Source organism: Microcebus murinus, chromosome X (assembly GCF_040939455.1).
Source record: "Microcebus murinus isolate Inina chromosome X, M.murinus_Inina_mat1.0, whole genome shotgun sequence".
NCBI classification, from domain to species: Eukaryota; Metazoa; Chordata; class Mammalia; order Primates; family Cheirogaleidae; genus Microcebus; species Microcebus murinus.
Genome location: NC_134136.1, coordinates 32,347,402 through 32,363,662, shown reverse-complemented (window position 1 = coordinate 32,363,662; position 16,261 = coordinate 32,347,402). Strand labels below are relative to the sequence as shown.

The window sequence follows — 16,261 nt, the reverse complement described above, 5'->3', positions numbered from 1 at the left end:
GTCCAGAGGGGTAAGAATGGCGGGAAGAGTACTTTGGGTGAAGGGGAATGTGGAGAAAGAGAACAGGCAGCAATGGGATGGCCGAGCAGAGCGACCACATCATGCAGGGCCTCGGACTGCAGCCTGCGAGCAGTGGGGGACTGTGGAGGCTGGGGAAGTGACATGATCAGGTTTGCCAGAGGGAGTGAGTTACACACAGGAGACAAGCACCCCTTCCCTCCCACCGTCCCGCCAGCTGCCCAGCCCTGAACTCTGCCCTTACAGGAGCGGGGATTGTGACGCTTAAGGGAAACACAGAGTGGGTGAGAACAGCCGGCTAAAGCTGTTCCAGGATAATTGGTATTCTGCATTTACTGACCATGTAGGAATTATTGGAGGCTTGTAATGTTTTCAGTCCCAACTCCAAAAGCCCAGCTCTCCCATCAATATTTTAGTGTGTATTCTTTATAATTCTCTTCTCTCCCTTTCATTTGTGGTCTGAAAATTCCTCTTCCTTAATAACACAGCCAAAAGGGAGCTGCAGCAAAGGTTCCACCCGTGGTTGCCTTGTTAATCCATCTGCTCAGCCAGGGGGGGCCCATAAAAGAGCTTCCGACCCCTCTCTGGCAGGGTTGGGGAGGCCGCAGTCAGCTGCCGGATTGACCCCACCCCCCTCCCAGCACACAGGCAATCAGAGCTCCACAGAGCAGGTGGGAGAGTTCCCCCCTGAAGGAGAAGCGAAAACCCTTGGCTTCTCACTGCTGTCGTTTTTTTGGAGGAGAGAGTGAGAGTGAAGATAAAGGGGAGGTGGAGAGAAAACGGAGCTGGAGAGAAAGTGAGGCAGGGGGAGAAAAGGAGACAGACACAGAAGGTGAGACAGAAGAAACAGGAGATTGGAGCATGAGGTGGAGAGAGGAGAGATGAAGGCGAAACTTCAGGGAGAGGGAAGAAGAAGAGAGGAGGAGATTGGAGAAAAGCAGGGAGAGCAGGAGAGGCACTGGGACTGGCGGGGGGGGGGGGGGGGGGTGTCCCAGAGCTGTTGAGATGCCACATGGGAACCTTTGGGGAAGGGTCGGAGAGGAGAAAACGGAGCTGCTGAAGTACCTGGGTGCTATAAGCGAATGCGTAGAAAGTGAGGGGGCAGGACACCCACCCTCTGCCTCTCTCCGTCCTGGACCCAGGGCTGCTAGGTCACTGTCCTTGCCCCCGCTGCGATTCCTCTGAAGCCTGCAGAGCCTGCTATGCCCCAGGTCCTGCTCTACACCGCTGTCCCTTCCCAGGGCCAGGCTGGGGAAGGGGTGTGGGGAGGAGGGATTCTGAGAGCTACAGAGGGCCCCAAGCTCACCAGAGGGGACCTGAGGGAGGGAAGCAGGCAGGGGAAAGGATGTGCAACTACCAGGAAAGACAGACTGTCTTGCAGGCAGACTGACTATACATGAGAAGGGCTGCAAAGTTCCTCTGTGGCTTCCATCCTCTGCGCCTCTGTCCACAGTTGGGGAAAAGCTGCCCGAGCCCTCAGCCTCCCTCTCGCCGCCTCTCGGACCTGAAACTGTCAGCTTGAGAATACTGTCGTAGCTCCGCCTAAACCTTCTCAGGTCTTTTCCCCCTTATACAAATCATTAGGACTTTCCTGCTGGGCCCCAGCTTGGCTCCAGGCTAAGAGGAAAGCTATTGGGGGCGAGGGGGGAGCAGGGCCACCTAAGTCCCCTCCTCCAGCCCGGGAGTTTGAGGATGGACAGAACACCTCTGGCCCTCCCCAAGCAGCAGCGGCAGCCCAAGCTCCTCCCCGGCACACAGACACACACTCTGAACCCCTCCAGCTGCTGCCGACTATGCCTTTAAATTGCTGCTTTCGGAGGGTGCATGGAGGGGGGGTTGGAGGGAGGGAAACATCTTCCTACTGGTCTCCCTCCTCCCTCCCCTCCAAGACTCTCCAGGGTTTGGAGAGTGATTGCTGCCCAAAGAGAACCTTTTCTAGCTCCCAGCTGGCAGGCTGAGGCCCTCCGGAGCCCAGGGCAATCCCAAACAGGAGCCGGTAGGGTTATCTGTGTCAGGATCATTTCCAAGGGAATAGTTCTGGCCCCTGACTGATAAAGGCAGGGCAGAGAAGAGGCAGAAGAGGAGAGAGAGAGAGCACAACTCCTAGCCCGGCTGCACGGGCTGCTTTCGAGCTGCCCAAGTTGGAGAAAGGCTCTGTACTTCTGGTGTTCCTGCAGGGATACCCCCTCACATTGGCAGCCAGGCTGACAAAGGGCTCCAAGATCCCTGCGAAATGACAACTCTTGTTCCTGCAACCCTTTCCTTCCTTCTCCTCTGGACACTGCCAGGGCATGTCCTCCTCAGGTGAGCTGAGTGGGGGTGAGGAGGTGCATGCAAACACTGGCCGAGGGGCAGCCGGGGTGGCTGGCACAGTTTCCTGTAAGTTTGCACAAGGCCCCCAGTCTGGAGGGCTCCAGGGGAGGACACACGCTCCTGTACTCAGGACCCAGGAGTTTTTCATTAGAGATGTCAAGTCCGTGGTGCCGGTGGGAAGGTTTGTGCATGGGTAGGAGTTTCCCTGGGGCCTGGGTAAGGGATGAGTAACTGAGCCAAAGAATGATCGCTGTCTTTCCTGCCACCCAGCCTGTCTCCCTACCAGCTGGGCCACACCACTCAGATCCCTAAAAATGACAGCAACATTTATCAGCTGCATGCCCAAGAGGCTTCAAGCAGCAGGGGTTTGTCCCAAGACCACATCAGGATGGGGCTGGGCTGGCCAAATCTTGGTCCACTGCAGTCACCCTGCCTGTGTGCACATGGCTGGCTTCTCACTGTCCCTTGAGGGGCACTAAGTAGCAGTCATTTCCTGGGCTTGCAAGCAAGACATACTTGGGGCTTTCTGTAACTGCCCCCTCACACCAATTGCCCCTTTCTCATTAGACCAGGAGCCAGTCTAGGTTGGCAGGGTGAGCTGAGCAGGAAAGATGGCTGTGGCTTGGGCTGACCTGTTCATAAGAGGAGTGCCTCCCAAGGTGGAGGGGGTGAGTGCCACACAGCATCCTCCTCCTCTTCCTCTTAGTCCAAGGAGCACCCAGGGATGCTTGCCTCTGAGGAGCCTGCTGCCCCGCTACTTGCAGACACATTGGGTTGGCAGGAAGGCAGGCAGGCAGGAAGGCAGAGCGGGGCAGGAAACTTCTGAAGGGTGAAAAGCAGCTCAAAGTGGAATAGCAGCTCAGCTGGAGTTGACAAGAGGATACAGGCAGAAGGGGGCACCCAGCTGGGCCTTGCTGGCCTTCATAGAGGAGGCTGCCTCAAAGCCCAAGCTCCAATGGCAGCATTCCTGCTAGAGTTTAAAGAGTGGAGGCAGGTAGAGCAAGATGGGCCCTTCGAGAGTCTGGACCCCAAGTCTTTCATTGCACATAGGGAAACTGAGGCCCAGACAGGAGCAGCAACTAGTCTAAGGTCACTCAGGTGCTCAGCAGCAGAATCAGAGCTCTCCCCCCACCCCACCCCAGGGCCTTGCATGAAAAAGATTGTCAGCTCTGGAGCTTCCTAGGTCCTGCCAATGTGCGGGACTTTCCAGGAATGAAAGAGAGGAAGGAGTAGCAGCACACGGTGACTCTGCTCTTAGGTCGTCAGACAAGGTAGCCCCAGAAAAAGGGGCTGCAACAGGGGTTGGGGCCCAAGACAGCTGAGTCCGTAGTTTATACCAGGGTCCCAGGGCTGGGACTAGCAGGAGAGGTGACCTGAGAGTGGGGCTGAGGACAGTAGGGAGGGTCCGGTTGCTCCATGTGCAGGGCCATGTGGCCTCCCAGCAGGCAGGTGGCAGGTGGCCAGCAGCAGCAGCAGCAGCACCTGGCTAGCGTGGACATCCTGTGGTGAAGCCACAGACTTCTGCTTGCTCCAGCACCACCACCAGCCTCCTCGGATTTTCAGAGTCTGCTTAGGCCACCTGCTCTGGTAGCCCCTGCTAGGGGCTAGGGAAGCCTCTGTCCTCAGGGCAAGAGCTTCCTCTTGCTAGGGGGATTCGAGGAGACAAGACTATAGGAGGTCATGGTGGGACTGCCACTGACCTTCTGCCACTCTGGCTCCTCCACTGCCCACCCTGGGTTGTCTGCGTCATGGTATTGTAATAGATAGACTTAGATAGATAGATAGACTTAGATAGATAATTTTGAAGTCAGTAGCTCTGGGTTCGAATCCTGCCTTTACCACTCGCTAGCTACACGATCATAAAGAAGTCACTTCACCTCTCTGATCCTTCATCTCCTCATTTATATAATGGAAAAAATCATAACACTTATCTGAGAGGACTCGGTGAGAAGCAAATTAGACAAAGTGTGCAAAGCATTTCGTATGGTGCCTTAGCAATTTTTATTATTCTATTGCTCACTGGCTGGTGCGTGCATTTACTGGGAAAGAGGGTCCTGGTGGCTCAAGGGATACTAGGACCCAGCAGGACAGCAGCCACACTGCCACCCAGCCCCACAGTGTAGCACAGCAGTGGCAGTGCTAGTGCCTGGCCCAGTGATGATGGCAGGATGGGGCAAGAGGCACCTGGCCCAGCCAGGAGTCCAGCCTGAGCTCCACCCTTGCCACCAAGGCTTTGCTGAGCTCTGGGTCCCTAGTCTGTTAGCTGGTGATCAGGCATGTGGTCACTAAGGCTTTGCTGCTCTTAGAGGGAAACTTGTCAGAGGAGAAGGGGGCTGGCTTCCAAGCTAGGCTAAAGCACACTGGCTCCTTCCTCAAAATCAAGCTGTTAGGGGGAAAAAGATGGAAGGTGACTTCAGCATGTCCACCCCACTGGGAGGCTTTCCCATGCTCCTAGAGCCCCACTTTTCCACCATATTTGCCAAAACTAGTTCACCTGCCTGCAGCAGCCATAGCCCTGAATTAAAATACAGCTCAAAACGGAGTTTCCTGCTGGAGCATACGCCAGAAGCCAAGACTCCCTCTTTCAAAAGCTGGATTCTAGATCCTGAGCAGCCCAGCATGAAGCCCAAGCAACTGAGACCAACTCTCAGGGATGCAAGTTGTCCTTGAGCCCTTTCCATCCTTGCCAGATCATTTCCAGTGAGACATTACTCTTCTTTGTGTGCTCTCAAAGCACCTTCAGAAGAGAACACTGGACGATGCTTCAGCCCGAAGTTTGGGTTCTGAGCCTGTCACTCACTAGCTCTGTGACTTTGGACAAGTCACTTCTCCTTTTGAAGCCTCAGTTTCCTCATCATAAAATGGAAATAATAGTCTTCACCCCCATCTCACTGAGAACTGTGAGAGTAAAAAGGTCTAATCTATGTGAAAACACTTTTGTAGTACTAACTGGTGAGCCGCCATGTTGACTTATGGCTGTTTTTGTTCTTTTCATTTTGCAAATGGCACCCAGAGACCCATCCTCTCCTATCCTCCTGCCTCATGGGGACATCAGTCACAGGTGGGTGGGGATGGGGAGTGAGAGAGTCTGCGATAAATGCAGAATACGACTGGCCTCAGACTTCTTTACTTCTCCCATCCAGGGTGGCCTTGGCAAAAGAGGAAGTCAAATCTGGGACCAAAGGGTCCCAGCCCATGTCTCCCTCTGATTTCCTAGACAAGCTTATGGGACGAACATCTGGATATGATGCCAGGATTCGACCCAATTTTAAAGGTAAGAAACCTTCATCCTACAAAAGTCCCTCCCTCCCCACCGCTTTTGGCAGCACACCACCCAGCCAGACCCTGTCACCTGCCACAAGGAAAGGAGGCTGGAGGTCCGGTGTTAGTTCTTACAGCTGAGATGGGGCCTCTCCTCCCCTTCGCTCATGGGCCTGCGTAGCTGGCATTGCCTTCCCCCAGCAGTGGCCTGGCCTGAAGCTAAGGGAGGGAGTTCTGGGACCTGCTCCCAGTCTCCTGGAATGCCCTGCCAATGGGCTGTGCTTTGCTACCCTCAGGCCCACCCGTGAATGTGACCTGCAACATCTTCATCAACAGTTTCGGCTCCGTCACTGAGACCACCATGGTAAGGGGTCTCCCTGTTCCCTGCTTCCAATCTAGGGTGAATGGGAGAAGCCCACCAGATAGTAAGCATTTCCTCCCTCTTCTGTCCTCTCCCTGTTTCATGGTCACAGCTAAAGCCATGGGATGTCTGAAGTTGGTCACTGGGAGGACATTTTTCCCTAGCTCTGGATTTCCAGGGCTAAAGACAGACTAGTCTAAGCAGCAGATGGTGACACATGTGAAGTAGCTTGGTGCAGAGCACTGGCTTTGGAATCACACAAACCTGGGTTCAAATCTGGACTCTACCATCTCATAGCTGTGTTACCTTAGGCAGATCACTTAAATCTCTCTTTGCCTCAGTGTCCCCATCTGTAAAATGGAGATCATGACAACACTCTCCTTGCAAGGTTGGTGTCAGATTTAAATGAGATGATGCATATAAAGAAAGCACTTAGCAGAGAGCCTGGCACATAGCAAATGCTTAAATGAAGGCTTTTCCCCTGCTCATCTCTGCCATATCAGCCCAAGACAGGCTCCTTCTCCAGTGGAAAATGCCCACTGCCCTGGAGATGCACTCCCAGCGTTTCCTCCTCATGCCTCTCCTGCCCGTGCGGGCTGGCTGGGGCCCCAGGAAGAGCACTGCCTCTGATGGATGCCTCTTTGCACCCTCCCAGGACTACCGGGTGAATGTCTTCTTGCGGCAACAGTGGAATGACCCACGCCTGGCGTACCGAGAGTATCCTGACGACTCTCTGGACCTCGATCCTTCCATGCTAGACTCCATCTGGAAGCCAGACCTGTTCTTTGCCAACGAGAAAGGGGCCAACTTTCATGAGGTGACCACGGACAACAAGTTACTGCGCATCTTCAAGAATGGGAATGTGCTCTACAGTATCAGGTGCACCCGGTGAACGGCCAGGAGAGTTTGCATCATGGGAAAGAAGGCAGATGGAGGCTGAGGGGTGGGAGGAGGGTTCCCCTGTGCTGAGCTGGGCCCCAGTAAACTGAGGTCACTTCTTTCTTTCTGTCCCCACCAGGTTGACCCTAATTTTGTCCTGCCCGATGGACCTCAAGAACTTCCCCATGGACATCCAGACCTGCACGATGCAGTTGGAGAGCTGTAAGTGTCTCTAGAGAGTCACAGAGCAAGGCCTGGAATATAAGCTAGTTAACCCCGTCCCACAGGATTCCACCCAGGAAAAGGACCATCCAGAGTGGGGAGGGACTGGCCCAAGCACACCCAGTCAATTCTTGGCACAGATGAGCCCAGGAGCCAGGGATCTCTAAGCCCCAGTCCAGTGTGTTTTTCTATCCCCACACTATTCGCTGATCTGGCTGTCCCACAGGGCTGGGGAATGGGGAGATGCCAGCCTTAGATACAAATGTGCTCGTGCTGGTTTTCGGGGGTGATTTGAGGGACACCTTTTCTGCCCAAAGATATGGTCCGTCTCACAGTGCCTGAAGTCATTCTACCTTTACTCCCCTGAGTTAAGACGTTGAAGATGCCTATAAACATGCCAGTGTGTGCAAGGTGGGGCTCTCTTTGAACCCTGATTCCCCATGAACACAGATAACCTATGTAGAGAAGTAGGAGAGGACAGTTCTAGGCAGAGGACAGTGACTAGAGTGGAGAGGTCAGCCAAGGGCTCCTCTATGGCAGGGGTGCCAGCCTGTAGGGACTGCCCAAAGTGCAAAGGAGCCAAAGGAGGACAAGGCTGGACCATCACCTATTTCCACTCCTTCTCCATCTCCTGGGTGAGGGGAGACTGTGAGATCGGGAGACACCCACTCGGTGTTTAGAGAAGAAGGCTTGTGAGGCTGTTTCCAGCTGTGGTCAGCTCTTTAGAGTTCATAAACCACTTTCACATCCAGCCTTTCATTATCGCTTAACAACAACTCTGAAAAGTGGGAAGAGTAGCTACTATTATCACCATTTTATAGAAGAGGAAGTGACTTACCCAAAGTCACATAGGTACTCTGGGTCAAAGCCCTACACTGGATGTTTGTGAACCTTGGTGTTTCTGCTCCAATCCCTACCTGACATGTATGAATATAATCATATATGTGGCATGAGCCTTCTTGAACTGCTAGCTATCTGTGAACAACTTGGCATGTTCAGATATTAGCTCTCAATCTGTCCCAATTCAAGGCCCTGGCTAGGAGTCTGTGGTATGCACATTGTCCCATGCATGACTGGCAGGATATAAATAGCTCTCTCCTCCCTGAGGTGAGGTGACAGAAGCCCTGACTCTGAGGCTGGCTCAGATCAAGACATGTGGTTGGTACACATGCTTACTCCCCTGGGCTTGAGATATGGCAGGAGGCTCCCAGCTGGGTTCCTTGACATCTTTCCAACCATCTTGACCTGCTTTCTAGGTCTGCCAGAATAATTTCTGTTTGGGCCTTCCTCGAGCTTGAGAACTGAGTAGGAGAGGAGTCTGGACTCTTTCTGGTTTACCAACTTAGGATGGGCCCATGAGACAATGACCAAGTACCCCCTTCAGAAAAGTTTCCCTTTCCAAAATGAGCGTGAAGCTCCTAAACCCCAGGCCTGACTCGTCGACTGTTCTCTCCTGCCAGTTCTAACCCTATCCCTACCCCCACCCAACACCCACACTCTGCAGCCCTCTGCCATCTCTGTCACTTTCAGTTGGCTACACCATGAATGACCTCGTGTTTGAGTGGCTGGAAGATGCTCCTGCTGTCCAAGTGGCTGAGGGGCTGACTCTGCCCCAGTTTATCTTGCGGGATGAGAAGGATCTAGGCTATTGTACCAAGCACTACAACACAGGTAAAAACCAGGATCTTTACTGGCTATGAGCCACAGGAGAACCTTCAGATGCGAAGCAAAGGGACAAGGCAGCCAGCCTCTACTGAAGGCCCAATCTGCCAGATTGGTGCCAGGTGCTTCATATGTCATATCTCATTGTGGTAGTGATTATCAACACCATTTTTTCAGAAAAGGAAAACCGAGGTTCTAAACAGGGCTCCTCAAACTATGGCCCGTGGGCCACATGCGGCCTGCCAAGGACATTTACCTGGCCCGAGGGGTGTTTTTGTCACCGCTGCCTGTCCTGCTTAGCAGCCGACTCAGCCCGGGCCCCCAGTGCGCATGTGTGGAATGTGCACCACACTCTCCAACAGCCCTCCAACGGTCTGAGGGACAGTGAACTGGCCCCCTTGTTTAAAAAGCTTGAGGACCCCTGTTAAAAGGTTAAATCAATTGTCCAAGTGACATAGCTAGTAAATGGCAGGTTTAGAATTCAAATCCAGATCTGTGTAACTCCACAGTCCATGTTCTTGTCCCTGTCACATGCTGCAGAGCAAATGGGCCTGTTACAGTGAGTTGCAGGAGTTTCCCACTTTTCCCAGGGCCAGCTCTGTGTGGAAGCTGGAGCATGCATGTCTGAGAGTGATCAGTGGCTGTGCTGACCCGGGAGGGAACAGGCCTGAGGGCAGCAGCCAGCTTACCATGCCCGCCTCCCACTGCTGCCACCGCTGCCCTGCTCTCACGAGCTGCCGTATTTTCCCAGGTGTGAAACGTGAGCCAAAAAGTGAAGAAGGGCTGCTTTTCAGTCTGAGCATCTGCCCCTGCAGCTCCTCATTTCCCCTGGTAATTTGGCTGCCAGGAACTCTGACCCTGAGATAGAGGCAACAGGCTGAAGAGGAAAAGGTCCTGGGTCCCTCCCATGTCACCCTGGTATGCTTTGGGTGCTGCCCCATGAATATGTGTGTGCATATATACATGGGGGTGTGGGGAGTGGGGAGAGAAAAGGCCATTGAGTTTAGAAAACGCAGGTGGGAGTGAAAATTGGTATAACCTTTTTGGGAAAAAAGTTGGCAATCTGTATATAGGTCAATGGTTTTCAAACTTTGGTGTTCATTATATTCCCCTGGGGAGTCAGTTAAAATGTTGATTCCTGGGCTCGCTCAGAGATTCTGATTACATACACCTGGAGTAATGCCCTTAAATCTGCCCTTTAACAGGTATCCTGAGGATTCTGATGCAGGTGGTCGAGGAAACATACTTTGAGAAACCTTAGTCTAGAAGCTCAAATTTTTTGGCTACTTAATTATCCAGGAATCCCACACCTTAGAATGTATTATAAGGAAATATTCCAAAATATCACATTGACTTTAAACCCCAAGGGGGCTCCTGGGTCACTGTTTATACTAGCAAAAACTTGAAACTGTTCTAAATATCTGCCAATAGGGCAGAGGTTAAGTAAATTACATAGTGTATCTGTCTGGTGGAATAGTATGCAGACATGAAAAAGTATGCTTACGAGGTGCTTATATCAACGTGGGAAAGTACGAGTGAAAGAAGGTAAGATTCTGAGTTATACACACAAAATGACTACATTGTAGTTAAAAAAACATATCAAAAACATGCATTTAAAAATCCTGGAAGGAAATAGAACTAAATGTTTCTAAAAATATGTGGATACAACGGATGAGAGCAAGAATTTTGGGGGCAGATAGAGCTGAGCTTGGATTTCACTATTCACTAGTTGAGTGCCCTTGAGAAACATAACTTAATTTCTTCATGTCTCAGCATCCCTGTCTTTGATATGAGAGATAATTTTACTTACCCCAAAGAGTTGCTGTAGGATTAAATGAGACAAAGTATATAAAGTCAGGTTGCTTAGTAGGGGGATCATAAATGTAATCTTATGAATATTATTATTCCTTCTCTACTTCTCAATTTTCTATACTAACCTAGGGTTAATTTTATAATTAAAAACAAAACTGCTGGCCAGGTGCTGGTGGCTCACACCTGTAATCCTAGCATTTTGGGAGGCCAAGGTGGGAGGATCCCTTGAGTCCAGGAGTTTGGGACCAGCTTGAGCAAGAACAAGACCCCCTCTTTACAAAAAAATAGAAAAATTAACGAGGTGTGGTTGGTGCGCCTGTAGTCCCAGTCACTCAGGAGGCTGAGGCAGGAGGATGGTTTGAATCCAGGAGTTTGAGGTTATAGTGAGCTATGATGATGCCACAGCACTTTAGCCCAGGAGACAGAGCGAGACCCTGTCTCAAAAAATAAAAACAGGCCGGGCGCAGTGGTTCACGCCTGTAATCCTAGCACTCTGGAGGCCAAGGCAGGAGGATCGCTCAAGGTCAGGAGTTCAAAACCAGCCTGAGCAAGAGCAAGACCCCATCTATACTATGAATAGAAAGAAATTAATTGGCCAACTAAAAATATATAGAAAAAATTAGCTGGGCATGGTGCCGCGTGCCTGTAGTCCCAGCTACTCAGGAGGCTGAGGCAGAAGGATCGCTTGAGCCCAGGAGTTCAAGGTTGCTGTGAGCTAGGCTGACGTCACGGCACTCTAGCCTGGGCAACAGAGCGAGACTCTATCTCAAAAAAATAAAATAAAATAAAAACCAAAAACAGAAAAACGCTATTACACAAAGAAAAAAAGACGGGAAGGTAGGATGGGAAAGAAAATACAAGTACTTAGTAAAGGCATGTAGTGGCAAGAAGCCGCGGTGGGGTGAGGTGAGGTGGAGTCAGGAACAGTAGGTGGTCACAGCACCCTACAACAGGTCAAAGCCTTAATAATCAGTCACTGATGAAATCGTTGGCCTTGAAGAGTCAGGTAGGCCCGATAAGACCAGAACAAAGTAACATACACATCCTCTCCTTTTCTCTTGGGTCATCCTGAGCCTCTGCTTCTGAGAGAAGCTGTGATCTAGTGTTTTCTTAGCCTTGGGGCCATGGGAAGCAAGATAAAGTGAAGAAGGCTGGCAGGGGAGGCCAAGCATCGGTCCATGTGCTTGGGGCCAATGCACTTTTTGTTGGTGGAATAGATTACTGCTGCCTGCTGCTCTATGGCAACCCGCTGCCTGCTATTCAGAGCTGGTCTCTGTTGGGCATTGTTTCCAGATGTTTGCTATCTGGCTCTTCTCACTTGCTTAAGACACAAGCAGCGTTTATCCCAGTGAATTGTTGTTGCTAGAGAGCTTCTGTTCTGGGGTACTAGCAAGTGCAGGCCGGGCTGCTGAGATCTGAATGGAGTGTAAGCTAATTGCTTTGTTAATAAAGATAACAATAGTAACAGCTACCTATGTGCCCAACACCTCAAATACATGATCTCATTTAATTTTTCCAATAGCCCAGTGATGGTGTTGGTATTGTTATTACCGTTTTACAGGCAAGGAAACTGAAGCTCAAAAATCTTGGGTGTTTTGCCCAACATCACACAGCTAATAAGTGGAAGGTTCGGGACTCAAACCCAGGGAGTCCGACTCTGGAGCCCTCCCGCTCTTTATCCTCTTGCTGTGCTGTCATGTGAAAGTGCTAGGAGCAAGAGGCCACGTCTTTGATGGCCACTCTGAGAGTTTCCTTAGTACATACATATGGCACTAACTGGGGCCATTTTGAAAGGCTCATTTATTGGCCCAGCTGAGGTACCCAGAGGCTGGCCAGCAGAGACCAGGTGCCCTAGTCTTACCCTAGTTACCTCAGGCTCAGCCACAGGCTGGGGACCTGAACCCTGATTCATCACCTCTTTTCTTGCAGGGAAATTCACCTGCATCGAGGTAAAGTTTCACCTGGAACGGCAGATGGGCTACTATCTGATTCAGATGTACATCCCCAGCCTACTCATCGTCATCCTGTCCTGGGTCTCCTTCTGGATCAACATGGATGCTGCTCCTGCCCGTGTGGGCCTGGGCATCACCACCGTGCTCACCATGACCACCCAGAGCTCTGGCTCCCGGGCCTCTTTGCCAAAGGTGAAGAGACATGCAAGAGAACTTGTTTGCTCTAAGGCTCTCCATTCCCCATTCATCCCATGTGCCCTCCTGCTCACTATTTATCTTGGATTTAAGGTTGAGAAAAGCCACTAAGCAAGAGCTGGTGTCCTGCATTCTCTCTTTCCCCAGAACACATTGCTAATGACATTGCTAACAATGAGGAGGCTGGAGTTAGCGATGCTGTCTGGCTAGAGAGTGAGTAGAAACAGTGCCTTACCTCCTTTGACTTTCTTCAGGAAACACTAGCATGTTCAAGACCAAAAGACCCTTAGCAAGGAGAAGTCCTATTCCCTCATGGTACAGATAAGGAGAATAAAGCCCAGAGAGGTAAAATGACCTTCTCAAGGTTATGCCCTACAAGAAATAACCAAAGAAGTATCAGGATTTTGAACCAATTTCTGTCATCTTACTATTTCAGAAATCAGGTACAATTACAAAAAGCTCTAGAGACAGTGACCATTCTTTGGGGATGAGAGCATTTGGAGGTAGCAATAGCAATTAGAGTTAGTGGACTCTGGTCATCTGGGGCCTGGTGATGTTTTGATTATGCAGAAATATTTGTGCTGATGAGACTGTGCAGAGGTTTTCCCTGGCTCATATCATCATGTAGAGAATTTAGAGGTCACCACAAAGTCCTTATAGTCAACAAGGCTCTGAGTAAATCAGGGAGCAAGGCCATTTATTCATTCAATAAATATTTATTGAGCATGTACTATGTACCAGGCACTGTACTTTGCCATGGAGAAATGATGGGAAATGAAAGCAACACAATTCCTTATGGATCTTATAGTGAATATATTTCCTCTTGCACTGATTTGTTGGGAACTAGGCCCTGTGATCTCCCATCTCTTAGTGCTTGTTTCTAATAAGAGTTTTTATTGGGAACTTAAACAGGGGATAATCTGGGATATCCTGGTAACTTTGTAAATTAGCTATATGGAGTAGTGGTTGGGATTAGGAGATTAGAGTCAGGCAGATTTGGGTTCGAGTACCAGCCTCATCATTAACTAATAGCATGATCTTAGGCAAATTTCTTAACCTCTCAATCTCCTTGTTTGTAACATGGGAATAAGAATTTTACCTCTTCCAGAGGGATACTGTGAAAAATAAATAATGTATGAACACACAGGACAGTGTTTGGCACATAGTAACTGCTCAATAAATGTTAAGTATAGTTATAATTATTAATACTAGGTACCAGGGTTGAAAAAATTGAGATTGAGTGGTGGATCTGGGATTAAAGCAGCTGGTATTGTCCCCAATTATTTTTGAGTTGCCAGGAAACCTTTGAGGCAGTCCAGACCCCAATAGGGATAAACAGTGACAAAGCTCAGATCAGGATCAAGTGTCCCAGGAAAAGTTGTCAGGGATCGTTTTCTGTAAATGTATTTCCTAGACGGACAGGGATATGGGTGAGGCTCTCAGAGGCAAGCTGGACTTAAGCAAGGGCAGCAGGGCCAGGCTGGACTGTGGTGGCTGCGTTTTGATAGTGGCCTTGTACGGAGACCATAGGCAGAAAAGTAGTTCAGACCCAAGAACCCTGCCCTACTTTATTGCCTCTGCCACGCAAGGAGATTCTTCTTTAACTCAGGGATGTATGTAGTGCAATTTATGCCTTATTCTTGCCAAGAGAATTTCCTTTTCTGGCCCCCTCCTGTGAGTGAACACCATCCATCTGCTCCCAGGAATCACTTAGTTTCCTCATTTGGAAAAAGTGGACTTTATTGGAGAGTTGTTTGTTTGCAGCATTTGGTGCCTTCTTGTCTGATTTTAATGACTTTTTCAGGGCCTCATTGGCCAGTAAGCAAAATATCCAGGCATGTACCCCAAACTAAATAACCTCATTAGCCAGCCCCACAAAGCAAAGGACTCAGTAAACCAGGGAATATCTGCTCGCTCTTAAGTTTGTGCAACACTAGGTTTAGTGGGAGTCCCAAGGAAAGAGATGGAGCCAGGCCAGGGGCTTCTGAAAGCCACACCAATCCCCCCCACACCCCAATATAACTTTAGTGTGCAGGATGAGAGCGGCAGAGGATTACTTTGTAAGGGAACCCAGCTAGGGTGGCCGTTCCCCATGTTCCCAGAAACCATTCCTTCTTTGTCCTTATGGGGCCACCCAAGGGCACTGATCATCATCATTTGGCCAGGCCTTGGATCTCCTTAACTGCAGGTGGCTCAGAGAAGAATTGAAGGGCTAAATTGAAGCTTTGACCAGAAACTGGCAGACTAGACTTAAAGTTGCAGCAGGGAGGAAGAACCCAATTTTCTCTAGATCCCGTAATCTAAATGGCCTACAACTCTTGAGGCAGGTAGGTAGCTCTTGGTGAGGAGGGCAAAAAGGGAAGCAGAAGCCAGCAGAGACATAATCATTGCTAAACCATCCAGCCAGCCAGCCATTCATTAAAAAAAAAAAAAGTATTAGTGCCAGGCATTCAGATAGGCATTGGAGATAGAACAGTGAATGATTTAGAAACAGTCCCTGACATCGAAGAGCTAGTGAAGAGAATGACTAGGTGTGTGATGGATGCTAAGAAGGTGTAGATAACCTGGGGCACATATAGCAGGAAAACCGACACGACTGAGATGATCAGGGGAGGCTTCCCAGATGATGTGGTATCTAAACTGAAAGCTGAAGGATAAGTAAAAGTTATCCAGGTAAAGAAAGGGGAAGGAAGATTGGATCCTTGGGAAACAACCGAAATAGTTCACCATGGCAGAATCATAGATTGCAAGGAGTGCGATAAGACTGAAGAGGTAGGCAGAAGCCAGATGTCATGGTAATGGGAGCGTAGACGGTATCATAAAGGTAATGGAGAACTACTGAAAGGGTATGAGCAGAGGAGTGATAAGATCAGATTTACATTTTGAAATCAAAACTCTGGCTGCTGTTCGGAGAACAGATTGGAGGTGGCAAGAGTAGATGCAGGGAGACCATTTAGGAAACTGTTGCAGTTTTTCAGATGACCTAGAATAGTGAGTGAACAGATTCCTGAGATTTTTAAAGACCTATCATTGACATTCTCCTCATTAACAAGACTTTCTTCCTGGTGTCCTTTCTTTTGATGGTCCAAAGTGCCTTCATGGCCCTCCCTTTTCATTAACTTATTATTGATCTTCATAGAAAGTATTTGACATCCCTGGGGCACAGTGGGACTAGGGGATGGTGAATGAAATAGTATGCCTTTTTACTAAGTGGCAAAGTGGAGACACCAGGCCGGGTGCAGTGGCTCATACCTGTAATTCTAGCACTCTGGGAGGCCGAGGCGGGCGGATTGTTTGAGCTCAGGAGTTCAAGACCAGCCTGAGCAAGAGCGAGACCTCGTCTCCACTAAAAAAAATAGAAATTATCTGGACAACTTAAAATATATAGAAAAAAATTAGCTAAGTATGGTGGCTCATGCCTGTAATCGTAGCACTTTGGCAGGCTGAGGCGGGCAGATCGCTCAAGGTCAGGAGTTCGAAACCAGCCTGAGCAAGAGCGAGACCCCGTTTCTTCTAAAATAGAAAGAAATTAATTGGCCAACTAAAATATACAGAAAAATTAGCCAGGCATGGTGGTGCATGCCTG

The 16,261-nt window shown here is 49.8% G+C and overlaps 1 protein-coding gene across 1 annotated transcript in view; it reads left to right on the top strand.

The window, feature by feature from the left end:
* Positions 1 to 1,846: 1,846 nt before the first annotated feature.
* The window catches only part of LOC105884183 (glycine receptor subunit alpha-4), a 24,884-nt gene continuing 10,469 nt past the window's right edge, over positions 1,847 to 16,261 (top strand). Inside the window, exons 1-7 of the mRNA XM_012787903.3 lie at positions 1,847 to 2,322; positions 5,475 to 5,605; positions 5,889 to 5,956; positions 6,609 to 6,832; positions 6,972 to 7,054; positions 8,585 to 8,725; positions 12,458 to 12,672. Of these exons, the coding sequence (XP_012643357.1) occupies positions 2,252 to 2,322; positions 5,475 to 5,605; positions 5,889 to 5,956; positions 6,609 to 6,832; positions 6,972 to 7,054; positions 8,585 to 8,725; positions 12,458 to 12,672 (933 nt within the window). The 5' untranslated portion in view covers positions 1,847 to 2,251. The remainder of the gene's footprint in view (positions 2,323 to 5,474; positions 5,606 to 5,888; positions 5,957 to 6,608; positions 6,833 to 6,971; positions 7,055 to 8,584; positions 8,726 to 12,457; positions 12,673 to 16,261) is intronic.